The sequence below is a fragment of the Rhagoletis zephyria genome, unplaced genomic scaffold (genome assembly GCF_001687245.7).
Source record: "Rhagoletis zephyria isolate East Lansing unplaced genomic scaffold, Rhagoletis_zephyria_1.1 Rzeph_scaffold_00266, whole genome shotgun sequence".
Lineage (NCBI taxonomy): Eukaryota > Metazoa > Arthropoda > Insecta > Diptera > Tephritidae > Rhagoletis > Rhagoletis zephyria.
In genome coordinates this window covers 196,423-215,304 of record NW_016157350.1, presented here as the reverse complement: position 1 = coordinate 215,304, position 18,882 = coordinate 196,423, and the positions used below count along the sequence as shown (strand labels likewise).

At 34.8% G+C, this 18,882-nt stretch overlaps 1 protein-coding gene across 4 annotated transcripts in view; it reads left to right on the top strand.

Annotated features, from left to right (window-relative positions):
• The window catches only part of LOC108358517 (mucin-12), a 142,750-nt gene that overhangs the window by 12,320 nt on the left and 111,548 nt on the right, over positions 1–18,882 (top strand). For all 4 annotated transcript variants that reach the window (XR_001846789.1, XM_017609916.1, XM_017609918.1 and 1 more), the window contains exon 2: positions 16,906–18,697. Coding sequence is in view for 3 of the 4 variants with exons in the window: in XM_017609916.1 (XP_017465405.1) it covers positions 17,036–18,697 (1,662 nt within the window). In the remaining variant the exon portion in view is untranslated. The remainder of the gene's footprint in view (positions 1–16,905; positions 18,698–18,882) is intronic.

Below are 18,882 nucleotides of genomic sequence, written 5' to 3'. Positions count from 1 at the left end.
CAATTTTATTTCTTTTTTTAATATTTATTTAGATTTTAATGTTTTAGGAAGCAAAATGTTTTTAAGTAAGACTTAATTATTAGAAACTTATTTTATGTAATTTTTTAATTTTTTTTCGTTTTAAGTTTTATTTTCTTTAATTTTTATGATTTATTGTCTTAAAAGGAAACGTACATATATATATGCACATATGTATGTATATATAATTAAATTATTGGCATACTTATGCAAAAAGACAAACAGAATAATGCTAAGGCCACCTTGTTTGCAGATCTTTCAATTAGTTTTTCGTAAGAAAGAAAACGGCTTTCACTGGCGCACATTAGATCCTCAAAGCCTACACAAAACCAAATATTTAGATAAATACAAGGTATCAGCACAAATAAAAGCTTTCAATGTATTCTTAGGGGCCCCCAAACGCTGTTTTTTTCTTCCGAACTACCAGTGGTACGACAAGAATAGACACACAAACTTGTGTGCGAAAAATTTCTTGCTTTCAGAACTGTCTCAAATCCTGAAAAGTGAGCTAAAATAAATAATTGTATACCTGCGCGATGCGTACCGTACTACTTTTAAGAGATGTTTCTAACTAAAGCCGGTTTATTGTAAAGAAAAAACCTTTCGCCATAAGCCCTGCGTCTTTCATATATTTCTATTGCAAGGTGCGATTACCTACTCACATCAAATACCTGTTCACGAGTACACGAGTAATTAATCGCCCATCTACCTGAGTTATGATGATCTTATCCCTATAAATAGGGTAGCTTTAAAAAAAAACAAAAAGTAATTGCATGTACTTATAATTTTACCTGATCCGCCGATTTCCGTACCCAACAAAAAATTATAAAACTTGAGATTCGTTGCCATAAAACCTCAGTATTATCGTAGACTACGCCAAAGCAAGTTTATCTCTCGAAAAATGGCTAAAATTTGGGTAAGGAAAGATATCTTCGCCAGACCAACAAAGACAAGAGAAGAATCACTATTCTACCCGGAGAAAAAAATACCTGTTAAAATAGTAGATATGGGACTTAATAAGCACTTAGAAATGGCATTGGAACCACGAAAGCTCGAACTGGAAAAAGTGCAGCATGCTATTGGGAAAGGCGTTAGAAGAATCAGTACACTAGGAGAGACTATAAATGGCAGTTTACCATTATTTCCACACCTAAAACGTACACAGTCGCATATAACATCTCCAGCTAGTCTGCAGTTAAAACGGGGACGACGTCAATTTGAAGATGAAATTATTAGCAATTTTACGAAAATTGCAAAAGTGAACCAGGAAACATGGCATCCGATAACATACGTGACGACTTCATCTTACATTTCCGATAATTTGGCAGTTCGAAATCAACAACCATCGTTTGTGCCCATCGCAAAAATATGTCACCAACAAAACGCACCAAGCTCTGAAAAACCACTCAGAGAAAAAACATTAGTAAACCATCCCGTAATAAGCGCTCAAGCAACGAAATTGAGAAGTGAAGCAACTGCTCAAGAATACTTGTCATCATCAACAACAACTACAACATCTGCAATGAAACCGATTGAAAACAAATTAACAGAAATCATACAAATAGGTCCGAATGGCACGAAGATTTTGAAAGGCCAGTTTGAAAAGATCTCTTGGGAAAAGGCGACAACTGCCACGCGTACACTGCTATATATACTATTTGATCGGCAAACACTGGCAACCCACTCACTCAGCGGTCGGCCCTCACCTGCATTCCATGGACGTGGACTACCACTTAAGAGTCAGTTGGATCCACTGAAGGTAGCTGATATAGTCTACTGTGTGCAACAGAAGTTGAACTGTACGCAACGTGAAATCCACTCGACCATCTCAAAGGCATGTGACAATGCTTCAACGAGATATAAGTTAAAGAAAAGGTCGGGCAATCAGTGCTGAGTTCAATTTAATTATAGTATTTGTGGCAGACAGAATTAAAAGTTTGTTACGTTGTGGTTAATTATTATCTAGATATGTACTAAAATAAGAAAGTCTAATATTAAATTCATATATACACAGAAAAGTGCAAGTCAATACCTTATATACACCTTATATATGTTGATGCTTTTATTCCACCTGCCTAAGATAGTTGGAGTCACATTTATTTCATAGATACAGGACAGTTGTGCCTGGTAGTGCGACTTCTCACTCACACTTCTTTGCGCAACGTGAGGAGTTCCTCAATGTGGTTCAATGTGTTCTTAGCCTGCTTCTGCTTGTAAATTTTACTAGTGAAATCGCATGGCGTTAAAACGCCACAAAATTTATATTCAAAAAGTAAAAAAATATTCCAAATGTTAATCGGAGTTATAAGTGATTTCCATATTTCATCTAAATGTCGTGCAGCCGTTGAGTGCAGTGAAGGGATGTCTCGCTTAGTTTTCGTTTTTTATAATATATCGAAATTTCAAAACACGCTCTAACGTTAAAAAAGTTCCAACTTCAAAAAATAAAATCTTAACCCATATATACAGCACAAGGACTTTATTCCATCTCTCATATCTGAAATTGGAAAGAACAATGCATGTCTAATGACCCCCACAAAAAATTTCCTCTCGTATAATATACGTATATATATACTTAGTTAGATCAGTATAACTTTTCAAAAATGTGGCAAGCCTATTGAAATATATTTATTTATTTATTCGAGGTTTCATTTTAATTTGAAACTTCTGTATAAGTTGACTAAATTCGACTATTCAAACAAGTGGAACTCCTTTTCAAACATATCAAGCTAAAATCTTAGTTAATTTGAAGTTGATTTTTCAAACAGAGGTCAGATATAAATCCTTTTGAAACCCATTTCGATTGATATTTATCTCTTGATAATTCATCTATTTTACAAATTAAATTTAATATAACTTTTCAAACAGGTGGCAACCCTTCTTCAACATTATCTAATTGACACCCGCATTTTAATATTTCATATAATTTGTTTTTGTTATTTATGGCCTTACAATAACTATATTCAACAATTTTTATTGAGCTTGAGGCCATTTTTTTTTATTGAAAAAACTATTGTGGAAAAGCAACACCAATTTGAAGAAATGATAGAAGTGATACCTGTTACGGAAATCACCATATTTCCTCATCAGACTTCTTCATTCGGTTCGAATCCCGCTGAAGAAATCTGATGAGGAAATGTGGTGATTTCCGAAATAGCTATCACTTCTACCATTTCTTCAAATTGTTGTCAGCTTTTCCACAATAGTTTTTTCATTAAAAAAAATGGCCTAAAGCTGAATACAAATTGTTGAATATATTTCATATAATAAGTATATAAGCTAATCAAATTCGACTTTTTAAACAGGCGGCAACCCTCGTAAAAAGTATTTTCAAGCTAAAATATTCCCAAATTCCCTTCGCCTTACCTGGTGATTAATATTTTAAATAACTGATGAATTAAGTTGAGTCTGATTTTTTAAACATGTGGCATCCCTCTAAATATACCTCATAATTAAAGCTTTGAATCATAAGGCATACAATTACTTACCGGAAAATCTCCTGCTTTGGAACTAAAATCCGATAAATTTCGATAAATCCATACATATCGATCATTAAATAAATGTCAATAACATTAATTTCCGATAACGCAACAGCTCGACTAATTTCGATAACTGTGCGCTTCGAGGGCTCGATAAATTTCGATAACACAAAAATGTATATATCTCGATATAAATCGACAGTTCGACAAACTTCAGATACCTCTATAAATTTCGATAACTCGCTGAATTTTGATAGATCCATATTTTTCGAAATCTATCAACAAATTTTGATAACACGATAAAATTCGATAAGCAGCGATGACTCGATAAACATTTGATAACTTTCGATAAATAATGTCAATAATTTTTCTTACCCTTTCATTTACCCTAATTCGTATGTATTTCTTATTGTTTAAATTTTTGTCTTTATTTTAAATTATGCCTTGACTTTTTTTGTCTTAATTGCTATCGTTTATTTCTTCATCAACACATTTATCTTTATTACAAATCTACATTTCAAATAAAAAGGGTAACAAAATGCGAAAACAACTCAAATTGAACAGGTTGCAACAACAACTATCGGTTGGGTAGAATCGCCAAACGAAGGCGGACGAAATTTATGTTAGCATATTAATATATAGTTTGATGAAATTAAAAAGCCTTAATTTTTTTAACTGTTGGTTTTTAACAACACTGTTTGTGAGAAAAATTGGCTTTACCCTAACATTAAGAAATGTTTTCAATTCATTTTTTCTTAAAAGTTTAACACCATTAAGTAGACTTATCATATTTCCGGATGTAAACTGTAGTCGTTAAATCAAGCAAAAAAATGGTGACAGGTAACAACATCAACGGAAATAAGATCAATTGACTTTATTTCCCACCCAGGTGCGAAATAAAGTCATTTGACATTATTACCTTTTACGGCGGTGTGGCGCGCGGTCGCGGATCGCCACGAAGCTAAGCAAATTTAATGTTTGAATGAGCAATAATGTCAATGGATTTTATTTATAATAATGTCAATTGACTTTATTTCGCACCAGGGTGGATTAGGTTTAGAAAAATCAAGATTTATTTAATTTCGAATAAAGTCTTAAATTGATAACTTTGTTTAGAAAAAATTTGTTTATAAGCAGCTGTTCTTAATAGTAGAATTCCCGAATCGACTGCAAGCCAAAAACGTGTTATATCCTTCAATTAATCCTCTCATTATTGCCAATCAACATTCGAGCCACCTCAAACTGCAATCACTCAACTTTTGGTAATGGGCCCCTTGAAAGGATCAATAATTTGAGGTAGTGGTAGTAGTACTCTTGCTGCCATCAATTTAGTTTGATAAATTGCTGTCAAAAATATGTTTTCACAAATTGGCTATTGCACTGTTTCGCTTTGTACTTGCCGAGCGGAATGCTTTTTGATAAGTAGAGAAAAAAAAGCAAGCTGACGCTTCACGCATATTTGCACAGCCAATGATGCTAAAAATTCCTTTGTGGACAAATCACAAACGTCAATTCAAAAATATACATATCTGCGTATGTATATACTTACTTGTATAAAAACAAACAACTGCATAAATATTGACAAATTTTCCAAAATTAAGTGCCGCCTGTTCGCTATTACTCCTTTCAAAGCAGCTACCCATCATTCAATACATTCGTTTTTTTTTCATACAATCATTACTCTGTCAATATTAACCACTTAGGCTTAGCCGTGCAAGCAGTCGAGCGGCAAGAAAGTATTGCAAAAACCAACAGTAAAGAAAGTCTCAACTAAATAAGTAAGTATGCTGTTGCTATGTTGCTATAACGGAATTGCGTGGCACTTTGCCAGCAACAAAAATATTACTTATATTGCTTATACGTACATAAGTTGTAATGCTTTTTTATGTACTTATGTATGTATGAACAACGCTCCTGCTGCCACTGATGTTGTCTCAGTCAACTGAAAATGATTGATGGCTGCCTATGCCATTATGCTGGCAAATTAATGAGATTGGAAATTTCATTATGATAGCAATGGCAACATGACACGCACAAAAAAGCACATACACTGACATATTCGAAGAATACAATCACACTTGGAGGGAGTGGGTTTGTGGTGGTGCATAAGTAACTGTATAAAATCTCTGCCACATGGCAACCAATGGAAAGCTTTCTCAATATTATGCCATACAAATATTCAGAGTTTTTTTAAATTTCATAGTGGATCGAGTGAAATAAATATAAGTATGTAAACAAATTAAAAAATAAATAAATTTAAAAATAGTTAGTGCGATTTTTTTTTTAAGTTTTGTTGCTTCCAACAGCATCGATCAGCAGCATTTGTGTTCCTGAGTTAAGAAAACGTTCAATCCTCTCTTTTTATGAAAAAGGTCTTCACATGCAAATACATACATAATTGTAAAGTGAATTTAAAACGCTCATTCAAAAGTACTTTTACGTTAATGTAAATAATCTTATGAAGTTTTTTCTAACTACTAATTTAAAAACTCATATATAATATCGACTTTAATTTTAGCTTTAATGGAACTTTTAAATAATTTTTTTTTATATATTCCGATTTGAATCGTAATTCTTATTAAATTTATTTTAGTTAATTGCATTTTTATTATCTTATTTGTTTTTCTAGTTTGTTTTTTTTTTGGTGTTTTATAATACTGTATTTTATTTATTTTTATTTTATTTTATTTTATTTTATTTTATTTTATTTTATTTTATTTTATTTTATTTTATTTTACTTTATTTTATTCTATTTTATTTTATTTTATTTTATTTATTTTTTTATTTTATCTTACTTTATTTTATTTTGTTTTATTTTACTTTATTTTTGTTTTATTGTGTTTTACTTTATTTTATTTTTTATTTGACTTAGCTTCATACCATTTCATTTCTCTTGTTCTTTACTTTCATTTGTGTGCTACCATGCCGCCCCATTATGCGCTCCAGGGAATTTCACGCTTTAAATTACAATCAGCAACAGCTTCCTTGTGGGTTGTCTTTTTTTGTTTTTCTTGAATGTTTGCTTTAAAGTATGACATCAATTTAAATTTTTCGGTGCAGCCTTATGACTTCAAGCAAAAAGAAGTGTATACATATATTTGTATAGCCAAGAACATTTACATACAATGCGATAGGCGGGCCAACTACTTCTGTATGTGCGGTAGCCATGTGATGTATGATTCCCTCATTTTTTTTTTTAACCACAAAGTGGGTATGCAGCAGTAAATTTAGCAGAAATTTGTTTTGGTATTCAAATTTATGTACGCAACAGCCGCAGCATCACAACAGACGATAAGCCTTGATTAATCTGTTTTGTTTCACTTTTACTTTTATCGTGATGAGATTTACTTTTTGCTCGAAAATAAATTTGTTTTACAGTTAATGCTTTGTGGATTTGTTTTTTGTTTTGGAAAATTGCTTTAAGGTTTTTTTTTACACTTTCATTTGTATAAGTGCAAATATAGATTGTGTTCTCACTTAATGCTTGCTGAAGGAAATCATCACAATACAAATATTTTTTCAACATATAAATTTTGGAATTTCTCTCTTTTGTGTAGGTACATTACATCAGCCTAAGGCAACAGCGTGACTAATAGCTTTCTGTAAAATAAAAATTTACATTGTGATAGCTGGCACTCGAAAGGAATTACTATCCCTTGCCCCCTCCCTTCAACAAGCGTTGCAAGGTATTCAGCAATATTTTCGCAGGATACGTGCTAGTCATAGCCACTGCCTTATTTTTATATTTATTTATTTTTATAAATTGTACAGTTTATTGTTCTTTCTTGGAATTTTATATCTGATTACCTCACAGGACTTCCCCAGGCGGAACTATAACTTCCTATAATGCCTAGATCTCTACAACTGATATTACTGCGGACTTTGAAAGTGCAACTCATTTATTGCAACTAGTAAAGGCTTTTCTAGAATAGTTTTAAGCAGCCGAACGAGAACTTCATAATCTCGGCTCAGGTCATTTTAGCTGGTAATGAAGGTTGGTGGAATTTTTTCGACAACGCTAGGCTCATCACAGAAGTTTTTTTTCGGAAGAGCCCGAATTCATAACTCATACGCCATGTATCCACGCGATTTACTTAATAAAAAAATAATAACAATTGACATTAAGATATGACGATTTCGATAGGTTGAACATGTCTTACGCATGGTTAATGTTTTATGATTTGAAAAGTTTGAATAATTGTATAACAATTTGATTTAAAATGGAAACGTGTACAAAAATCGCATTTCTTATATTTTCGATTCAGTTTTAGTTTTGTAAAAAAAAATTTTAGGAAAGGTGAAATAATTTTTTTTTCTTTTGAAACGGATATTTTAAGAAAAAAACCCTTATGGTTAGATCTTTTCATAATATTTATTGAAATATGAATTTTTTACCACAAGAAAGCGTGAAATACGTAAGTAAGTAAGCTATATGCGAATCTTAAGTATCTCGATAAAGAAATAAAATAAGTAGAACATTTTAATTCTTATTTCTTTATATTGAAATAAATTAAAGTTTAAACTTTATTTATATTTTTAAAAAACCAAAACTAAGATTTCCTTATATATGGGTTATTTCACGTCAAGCTTATAGGAAAAAAGTAACGCTTTGGAATTCGTTCATATATTGGGTAAATAGCTGTACTTGGGCTAGGTATGAAAGTGTACACATATTTTTTTTATATTATGGTTATTTGTGAAAAAAAATTCTGAAAACTAAAATTTATTTTTTTAAGTCTTTCAAAAATATAATGAAAACTAAAATTAATTATTTAAGTAGTTCAAAAAAGTAATGAAAACTAAAATTAATTTTTTTAAGTAGATTTTTATGAAAAAGATTAAAAAAAAATTAATTTCGTGACTTGTACCTATAGAAAATTTCCCGCGTTTTTTAAAAACGAAATAAATTTTTCCAAATTTTTTTTTTTTGTAGTACCACGCTGGATACAAATTTTAAAACAAAATTTTGGAAACCAAAAAAAATTTATTTTAATTTTTACTGATTTTTACAAAATAAAGGTGAAATTTTTCTAAGCATTCCAAAAAGTTTAGAAAAAAACACGTTAAGTGCCAAAAAATTCCGAAAGGTCCCGAGAAAATACAGAAGCAAGTTTCGCAGTCAGAAAAAAAAATTACCTGAAGCCCTGAAAATTTTCTGGAAACTCGAAAGAATTTTGCAGTCACGAAAACCCTCGAAAAATTACAAAAAATTTATATAATATTTTTTTAAGTATACATAAAGGTTTCAAATACAAAACGAAAAGTGAATTAAAAAAAAACACTCGAAAATTATCGATAGCCTTAGAAAAAATTCCCCAAACTAAAAAAAAATTAAAAATCTCGGGAAACTCCGAAAAATAATTAAGTATGTTTTTACTTCTTTTTTAGTATACCGAAAAGTTCCGAATAAAACACGAAAATCCTCGAAAAATTGCAATGGGTATCGAAATGATACCGATAAAATTTCTGAAGATCCTAAAAAGATCTAAAAAAGTACTGATGCGGCCAAAGGAAAGCCGAAAGGTTCCGAAAAAAATTAAAAAAATTCTAAAAAATTTGCAAAAGTTTTGAAAAACTTGTTTGCCAACATTGTATTTTCTATTCATTTACACCTAACCTTATTATATATGTACATAGGTACTATGTATTTGTACGTTAAGCTAATAAAAAAAAATTAGAAATACAAACACATAGCTCCAAATAAACACAACACTGCACACTTCCTATTTCTCAAAACGTGCTATTCAGATTTTAGTACTGAAACAGTCTTTGTCTGCTGATACGTCTTGCATTCCAAAACTTTGGTAAATATTAAAATATATTTTCTTAGTCTGCGCTCACTTCAAGCGTGTCTAATTGCAAAAGTTTTCATTCAAAAGATTGTTTGATTAGCAAGTATTAGTGGAAGTAGCAAAAATATTTCGACTGCTTGGTGAAATTCTAGCACTTATTAAGATAGGACATAAAGATTAGTGAGGGCTTACACATATACATATATCTCAAATGTACACATGTAAGTGCAGGGACGCCTGTAAGTGGCTGAGAGATTCAGAAATATCTCTGATATATCTGCATGAGTGAATATTCTTCGAAATAACTCAAATAAAACTGCAAAATTACGAAAAGAAAAGAAAAAAATGGAAAACATAAAAACTTCATAGATTTAAAAAGCAAACACAGATTACATAGAAAACTGTCGGCGGTTACTGTTAGCGGGTGGATGTTGCTGGTTGCCCACACACACACACACACACACACACACACAATTCAACGCAGCCCATCCAGCTGCCTGACGTGCATTCTCAACTTTATTATCTTCCACCGCATCCTTTCTTAGCTTTCCATTCGGAAGCGAAATGTCGAAGTAGACAAGTAAAATTTATTTAAGCATGAATTGACAGCTGGACAAATTGAATTTTCAATCGAAGTACTTCCGCGCAAATGGTCGTGTGGCGGCGGCGGCGGCGACGGCAGCGGTGAGTACGCTGCAGCTGAGCGCTCTGCAGCGGCGTGTGAAATGAGTAACTAACTTGCTGCTGCCGCAGCATAAGATGAATAGATAGATAGAATTCATTTCAAAACGGACATGCTGAAATTAACTCGGCCGATCGACCATCAGATTTGGTTGCTCGTAAAACTAAAATTCTGCATCATCAATTCATTGGTGGTGTTTGTGGCATGCCAATCCATAGTGCTTGCTATCATTACAGTAGCAACAGAAAATTCGCTCACTGCAGTGAGCAGAAGATTTATGTGACTATCATGTAGAGAATATTAAAAAAGATAGAGAAATAGTTGGCAAAAAAAAATAAAATTTGCATTGCAGACAATCGCCATATTCTGGGGCGTCAAAGAAAAGGAAAAAAAAACATCACACAAAAACGTCGATCACACTTCATTGTGTTCTCTGCCCATCTACACTCGCTTTTCCGGTTCAGCGCCGTTTGATTCTTTTGCAGCCTGGTAGTTTTTTGGTTTTTTTTTTTCACCAGCGATTGCAAATGTGTGATGGCCGTAAAAGCCAAGTGCAAAAATCAATGCCGGCTGCTGAATGCTTAAAATTTGATAAGCGCTTTTATGTACATTTTCTTAGAACAGCTCAAATATTTTACAGTTGAGTTCTGATTTAACATATTTCTTACAGTTGACTGTATTAAAAGAAAAAAAAATTCTTTTATTCCGTGGTAAAAAGGTTTGAATTTTTAAAGAAATTTGGTGAGGTCATTTTATTTATAGTATTTCTGACGAACTGACGGAGCTTTTTAACGACGTCGACATAGTTAAGCGCATAAAAATGCATCGATTGCGCTGGCTTGGACATGTTGTATGCGTGGATGTCGAGGCTCAGCTGAAGAGATCCTTTCAGTTGGCAGCCATGGGTGGGCAATGAAGCCAAGAGTAGAAGGACCTGTCCGCCTTCGGGATGTACAACAGGCGCAAATCCGTAAAGTAGAGAGGCAATTGGCGAAATTTTTTGGTCTCGGCTCAAACTTTTTAACAAATGTTTACATATGTTCAGATTGAGGTTGATACTAAGTTTAAGTTTAAGATTTATATTAAATGAAGTTTAAGATTAAGGTTAAGATTAAAATTAATAATATGATTAAGATCAAGACTAAGATTTAGATTGGGATTAAGAGTAAGATTAAGACAAAGAAAACTTTAGATTAAACTTAAGAATAAGATTAAGGGTAAGAATAAGATTAATATTAAGATTTAAATTAAAATTAAAATTAATATTTAGATTAAAATTAAAATTAAGATTCAAATTAAGACTACGATTTTTTGTTTGAAATATGATTAGAAAAGCTTGGTACTCAGGTGTACGTGGCGTATGAGTAACTTTCTTTTCTGTTCGTTTTTCATACAAAAAATCTTTGCGTTTCTTCATTTGACCACTCATTATTTCTTATTTATCCATCGATTTTCTTCATTAGTAACTTGATTTTTTTTTTGTTTTGTAACGGAGCAGGCTTTAGAACAAATGCAAAAATTTGGCACAGTACCCATTATTTTTAAATTTTTCTTCTGTTAAAATTTGAATTTTTGCATTTTTAAAAAAAATAAATAAAAAAAACTGGAATGATTAATTAAATTGTCAGAAATTAGAAGTGCTATCGGAAATCGATGTACTTACGGTTTATGGGGATTTGGATATGGAGGTTATGGAGATTTGAAAATAACAGAAAATCGTGACAGCAGATAATACCAGAGACTGCAAACGAACTGGGCAACTGAATCAATGCTAAGATAAGCCAAGTACCAACCCACCAACCCACGCTTTGAAAAAATATTGATCTGGCTTAAATTGTTTCATGTTTCTCGTATGCAAAACTCAATTATTTTGTGGCAACTCTATCTCGAAAATCCCATTCATATGAAGCTTACTATTATCCGCTTAGTCATAACCCTTGGTCATGACAGCTAAAATAGCCAACTGCTGCTATTACCCAGCATTGCTTTTTGCTAGCCATCAATGCTTCGTTGACTGCTTTGCCAGATTCTACATTATTTCCACGCTGCTGATTCATTAATTCGACATTTTATCAGAGTTTCAAGCATAGCTCAAGCGTGAAATTCGTCTGCATTTGCAACATTTGTTATAAGTCTACAATGTATGCGTGCCCTTATGAATCTATGTTTGTTTGTCCATATTTGTATAAGTGTTTGTGTGCATGTGTATACATACATATATTTGTATAAAGCAACAATGTGTTGAATGAATGGCATTCGCCTGGCAATGGCAGCACCATGAGCCATGGCTACTACTACCACTACTCCTCCTCTACTAGTACTAATACTACCGCAAATAGCCAGCGACAAAGACATTACAAATCGTAGAATTAGCAGAAGTGAGTAGTGGCAGCAGCAATCGAGATACTAAACAACAAAAACAACTATGGTTATTTGAAACTACTCGAATTGCCAGCGCCAGACTTGTAGTTCGGATTTGCTATGTGGAAGTGAAGCATTTGGAGTTGTTACTCCTGCTCGCAGCTATATTACGCACATACATACGTACACACAGCTGGTAAATAATACCATGCTGGCTATGCCATTTGACATCGCATTGCTTCTAGCCAGATTTAGCAGATTTGGTCATTACGACTGAAGCCAGCGGATGAACGGGTACGGTGGAGTAGTGCCCAAGCAAGGGAAAGGTTTCAACTCGGATGAGAAATGGAAGCGCTGTTTGCGCTAGGTTACATCCGATTAGCATTTACTAGCTATCTTTTTTTAACCGACTTCCAAAAAAGGAGGAGGTTATCAGTTCGTCGGAATATTTTTTTTTTTTTTTATGTATGTTACCGCATAACTTTGGACCACGTCACCACCGATTTCGATAATTCTTTTTGCATCGGAAAGGTTGTGTCTCAGAGGTGGTCCCATACTAATCTGGTTGAGATCCGATCAGTGGATCATGATATATATATATATATATTTTTTTTTTTTTATATGGGAGTTGAAGTCGGTTTTTTTTGCTAAAAATTACTTGTTATGAGTTGTATCGAAATAGGAGGCGAATCTTCTTGTGCGTTCGCTACCTCCTTTGGCACCACAGACATAAACTGTGTAGTGTCTGCTGTATGCCATTGTGGCTGAATGCTTGCTGTTGCTGTTGCTGTTTCTGCGCTTTTTTTTTCAGACGTAAAGCGGAAATCACTTTAATGCAATTGAGCTGAAATGGCTGTACATTTCCATTTGATGTATGTTTTGCTCTCGGCTAGCTTCCGCACAAAAGCTGCCGCTGCTGATTGAAAAATGAATAAGTGAATGATGAACGAGAAATATGTATGTACTACGTTGTGCCAGCGTGTAAGCGGTGATGGTTTGCCAAAGACGGTGGTACATAGTAAGTAAATATGTAACTGCTACTCCCGCTGACAATGACTGTAATTCCCAAACTTTGAAGTACTTTATAAATGGATTAGTCGAATGAAATGAGCAGATATGAATGAGCGCTAAGCGTTAGTGTGTGGGTGAGGTGAGTGAGCAACTAACAAATGATTGAGTAAGGCAAAAGAATAAGCATTTCAAGCGCTTTACAACCTTTTATTCTGCACTTACATTTTATCCCTACTTTTTATTTATCTTTCATCTTATTACTGATGCTCTTTGTTTTCACTACTTTGTGTGCTGGTATGTTGGAGTTTTTTGTTTTTTTTTATTCTTTTTTTTTTGTGCTGATGCTGATCTTATTATCGACTAATTCGACAAAGTGCTGAAAAGTTTATGCCTTCAGATGTACAGACATACACTGGTGGCAGAAATAGTTGAAACGCCATAATTTTCCGCTTTGTCTATAATTCTTTTGTTTTTAATGTTCAATATTTTTTTTTTGTAAAAGTCTAGCTCATTATACATGTCCACCCGCTCTAAAAATATTTTCACTCAGTTAATAAGTTCAGGACGACTTGAAGTTCGGAAGTCATTTAGAGTTTGAAAATGGCACTTACGAGAAAAAAGTTTCAAATATAAGCTGCATATTTTTATCCGCGGAATCCGAATCTGTAGTAAAAATTTATAGGTCTAAATTAGAATACCACTCCTCCTCTTCTCTACAGCTTCCACATAAAACGTTATGCGGTGCTCCTAGCCTGGCGGCCATATGTCTAATGGTCCAGTGTCCCGTTAGTATTCCTGTGAGAATCTTAACGTTTGGCTTTAACAGCCTTAATAAATTTGTTCTTCGTTCTTCGCGCCGTGTGCAAATTTTCCTACCTGCTGTTAGTAGCTGCCCTGGTCAGTCTCTCGACTGCTGAAGACATAAATGGCAGGGGAAGTTTCATGATCTGAATCGCTTTCGCAAGCTCCTTCTCAGATCCCTTCCTTGCACATTCGATAGGTTCCTCATTTCCTGGGACATCATTGTGCTCTGGGACCCAATAAAGGTTGATTATGTGTTGCTGTTGTAGAGCTTGTAGGGATCTTCGGCATTCCTTAACACATATCGAGTTAGTCGTTACCGAGCCTAAGGCTTTGATAGCCGCCTGACTGACAACGACGAAGGCAAGTTTAGATGGAGCTAGGTCAATCATGCGCACCAGCCTTGCCGCCCTGTCGATTGCATATATCTCAGCCTGAAAACATTGCAGTGATCTGGGAGTACATAAGACTTTGTCAGAGCTAATTCCTGCGAGATGACGTTCCAATATCCATTTTGGAGTCGTCCATGAAAATTTGTATTTCGTCATCGCTAAGAGCTATTCTAAATTCCCAGTCACTTCTGTCTGGAAAATGGACATTGAAATTCCCATGGAAGTCAATCTTCGCGACATGATAGTCACAGCTACTATACTCCACCCCCCACTATGTCGAGGATTATGGCGTGACCCGCGCAAGTTGTTCGCAGCCTCACCTACGCATCTAAATGGGCCAAACTGTTCGCAAAAACAGAATTTGAAAAATCACCGACAATTTTCCTAAACTGCACTATTTATATTAAAAAAAAAAAACGAAAATATTAGGCGGCAAACGAAATTATTAAAAACCAACGCGACTTTTTAGCTGCTTGAAATTTGCACTTTGTTTTACCAAATTTAATTGAATTTGTATAATATTTGTACAAAGTTTGAAATGCGCATTTATATACAGTCTATAACATAAGTATTGAGCTGGACTTAAAAAAATATTAGACTTTAAAAACAAAAGAATTATAGCCGAAATCGTCAAAATAAGACGGTTGTTTTGTTTCTGCCACCAGTGTATATATGTATATGTATGTATGTAAATGTATACACTCTAGTTACGAACAATAGCTAAATGACAACGTACAAAGCGAATGCCAATAAGAAAATAAAAAAATAACTGAGTACCTACTTTGTAAACGACCACGACATTAATTCGAATTGTCATTTTCAATCGAATTTCAAATTCAGTTGCTCATTGTCAGTGGAATATCGCAGGGTATTGTCAATGTGAGATTATATAAATTTCACTTCGTTTCACAGTTTCATCTAACTTTTTTTGAGTTGCTGGAAATTCGATTTTCAAGCACTTTTAAGTGTGCATTTACGAAGAGCGAGTGGACAAAAAAAAGCAGCGAAAATAGTCGTTGTAAAAATGCCTTTGTGCTTTGGGGTATTATCAATTTTCAATTTTTTTTTCTTCACTTTGTTTTATTCATTGCGATTTCATAGTAAAGTGTATTAGAATTATAAAGTGTACTTATGTATAGTAAAAGTAATGCAATTTAAGCCGCGTATTTACTGAATTGCATGTCATTCGTATAATGAAATTTATACAATTACTTAAGGGTTTGAGATTATCGATAGATTTCCAAACAGTTTAATAATTTACATTTTCAACAATTCAAAAGAAATTTTATTTTATAAAGTAGAATACGTCTAATGTGTCGGTCTGGGTGCCGAGCCTAGATTTTGCGATTGTAATTTTTCGAGCTTGACGAAAACGCTTACTGAACACGAAGTAGTGAAGCGAAATATTTTGTTTTTGTTTTTGTTTATTAGTTTATTTTAGTGACAATTTTGAGACTTTACGGTGCTTTGGCAACTTCGATTTGCAGATATAAAAATGCGGAATCTAAGTTCTTTAGAGTAAAAGAAATATTCCTGTGTACAAGTTTAAAATAAATTGCCCAAAAATCGAGCGTTTTAAGATACAAAATGGGTGAAAAAATTAGGCAATTTTTTTATTTATCTTCAAAAAAAAGCTACTAACCGCTCGAATGATTTTGTTTCTGTTTCAAGTCCCTGCCTTTAGTTCGGTATAATTTTTTGATTAAAATTAAAAATTATTGATCGTCGCTACTCTGTATGCATTTATACCTTTATATGTACTTATGTCCATACTTACGTATGTCTGTATGTATTTCCAACAGAAAGTGATACACGTTGCATTATATTATTTTGACTAAAAAAAGACAAAGACAAAGACGGACCAATGCGACGCAGGATGCGATAAGGAACACAAAGACAAATACAAACACAGGACGATGCCAATATAGAAATTAATACGAAAACTATAACGAAAACGAATACGAGGAGCAACACGAAAATGAATGCTGAGGCGAAGACTTGGATGGACACGAATACGAATAGGAAGACAGATACCATTACCGAGATATTCACAAAAATTTTTTGAATTTTTTTAATATTGTACACGGTTTTTCTTGAAAAATGAATTATATTTTTATACAAAAAATTACTAAAATTAAAAAAAAATTAAACAAATGGTTAAAACTTGTTCATGTGTGCTGCGCCTATAATTTTTACAACCACTGTACTTATCCATACATATATATTTTCCCTTTTCCACTCATACTCATTGGCTTCCAAATCCATCCTTCTTAGTTCATAATAAATCAATCAAGTTCCAGCTCCAACTACCCAAACACAGTTTCTCATTTCCACTGTTGATTTATTGTTTTGTTGCTTTTTCGTTGTAGGCCGCCATTATGAAAATGTATACTTGGAACTTTGTTGGTCACTGCGTTAATGCGTCAGCAGCATCATGCCACAAGTACTTACCTGCAACTTGCAACATCACCGTGAACGCCATTAATTACAATTTCAAAGATGAGGCCACCAGCAATGCAAACAGCCGCGCTGCAGCAGAATAATGAGGTGCACATCAACACACAGCGACAACGTCAGATACAACAACAGCAACAACAACATTACACTACACAGCATCAACAGCTTCCTTTACAACTGCGGCCACAGCAATATCAGCAGCAGAACCATCAGCAGCAACAACAACAACAGCAGCTCCAACAACCCCAAACCACTCCACTGACACTTCTCAACCAGTCACACTACGATACAACTGCAGCGCAACAAGCGCGCAAATACCATTTTGAGCAACCGAACTTTACCGTTGATAAACCGCTGAATTTTGTAGCGACCACAATAGTTGCGCCCGCGGAGAAAGAGGTGGGCGTTGTGATACCAAAACCAAGAGTAAGCCGAAATTCTGCAGCATATCCAGTTAGTGTCAAACTGCCAGTGAATGATAAAAGTAGGCAGGAGCAATTTGTGCAACGCCAGCATTTACAACAACTGCAGCAACAGCAACCGCATCAACCGCAGCCGCAAAGCACCAGTCTTGATTGCATACAATTGCTGGACCTGAGCACATCACCGCCACATGAGCCCGTCTACCCACTCCAAGGTAGCACAACAGCTTACTTGCCGCAACGGCCTCTAGCGGACGTGCCACCGCCATATCGGCGCGCATCAGCTGCCAGTGCGGCGCCTGTGCCAACGCACCGAGCTTCCTACGCCAGTCAATATTCGCGCTCCTCGTCGAGTGAGGACGGTTCGATTGGCGGCGGCGGTAGCAGCAGCAACAGTAGAACAGCGGCCGGTTTTCCTAACACCTATTCGCGTGCTAGCAGCGCATTTGATGACGCGGCTGAGCATTTCATAATCAACTTCCCAGCCGCAGACTCACCATCGCACAATCAGAACGATTGTACCATAAATTTGCCGCTTTCCGAGACAGAGCCGTTGCTAACGAATATCGAGACCACCGTTGCGGATAAGCAACGCTCCATACGACTGCCGAAGAGTAGCGCTTCATTGATATTCACCAAGAAGGATTTGTTGCCGCAGCGCACAGCGTCTGTGACACCCTATCACGGTGGTGGTACTAATAATAATTGCACCACGCAACAGCAACAACAGCAGGCGAAACAACAAAAACACAATCAGCCACAACAACAACAACAGCAGCTACAGCCACTTCAACATAGTGCCAGCTTACGCTCGGCTAAGGAATACGTTGCACGCAAACCTGTCAGGCATTTGCCAGCTTCATATCAGCAACAGCAGGAACTACAGCAACACCAGCAACAACAACAACAACAACAACAACAACGCCGTAGTTTACAATTGAACTACAACAATAATCTAGTGACCACATCGACGTGCTGCAGTGCGAACAATAATTACTGCAACGCCGCAACGGGCAAAACTGCCAGTGTCAGTGGCAGTGCGAGCGGCAGCGGTTCAATTGGTGCTGTTTTGCATAAACATAATCAGAATTTGAAGGCTGATAATCCAGCGACAACAACAGCAACTACCAACGTCATTCCACAACAACAAAAGCAGCAACTGCAACAGCAATCAGGCCAAAGCAATACAACCACGGCTGCGGCAACACGAAAGCAACACGCGTACTCGTGGTACGCTCCGGTCTATAGTGCGCTCGAAGAGGAACTGGAACAGGATTCTAGGGTGAGTAGAGGGGAAATTTGAAAAAAATAAATAAATAAAGTTATGCTTAACTTAGCGTTGACTAAAGTTAAGTAGTAAGTAGGCACAGGTACACTGGCGGCAGAAATAATAGACTCGTCGTTATTTTAAAAATTTCGAGTATATTTCTTTAGTCTATTTTAGGTTTAGTATTTTTTTATAAAATC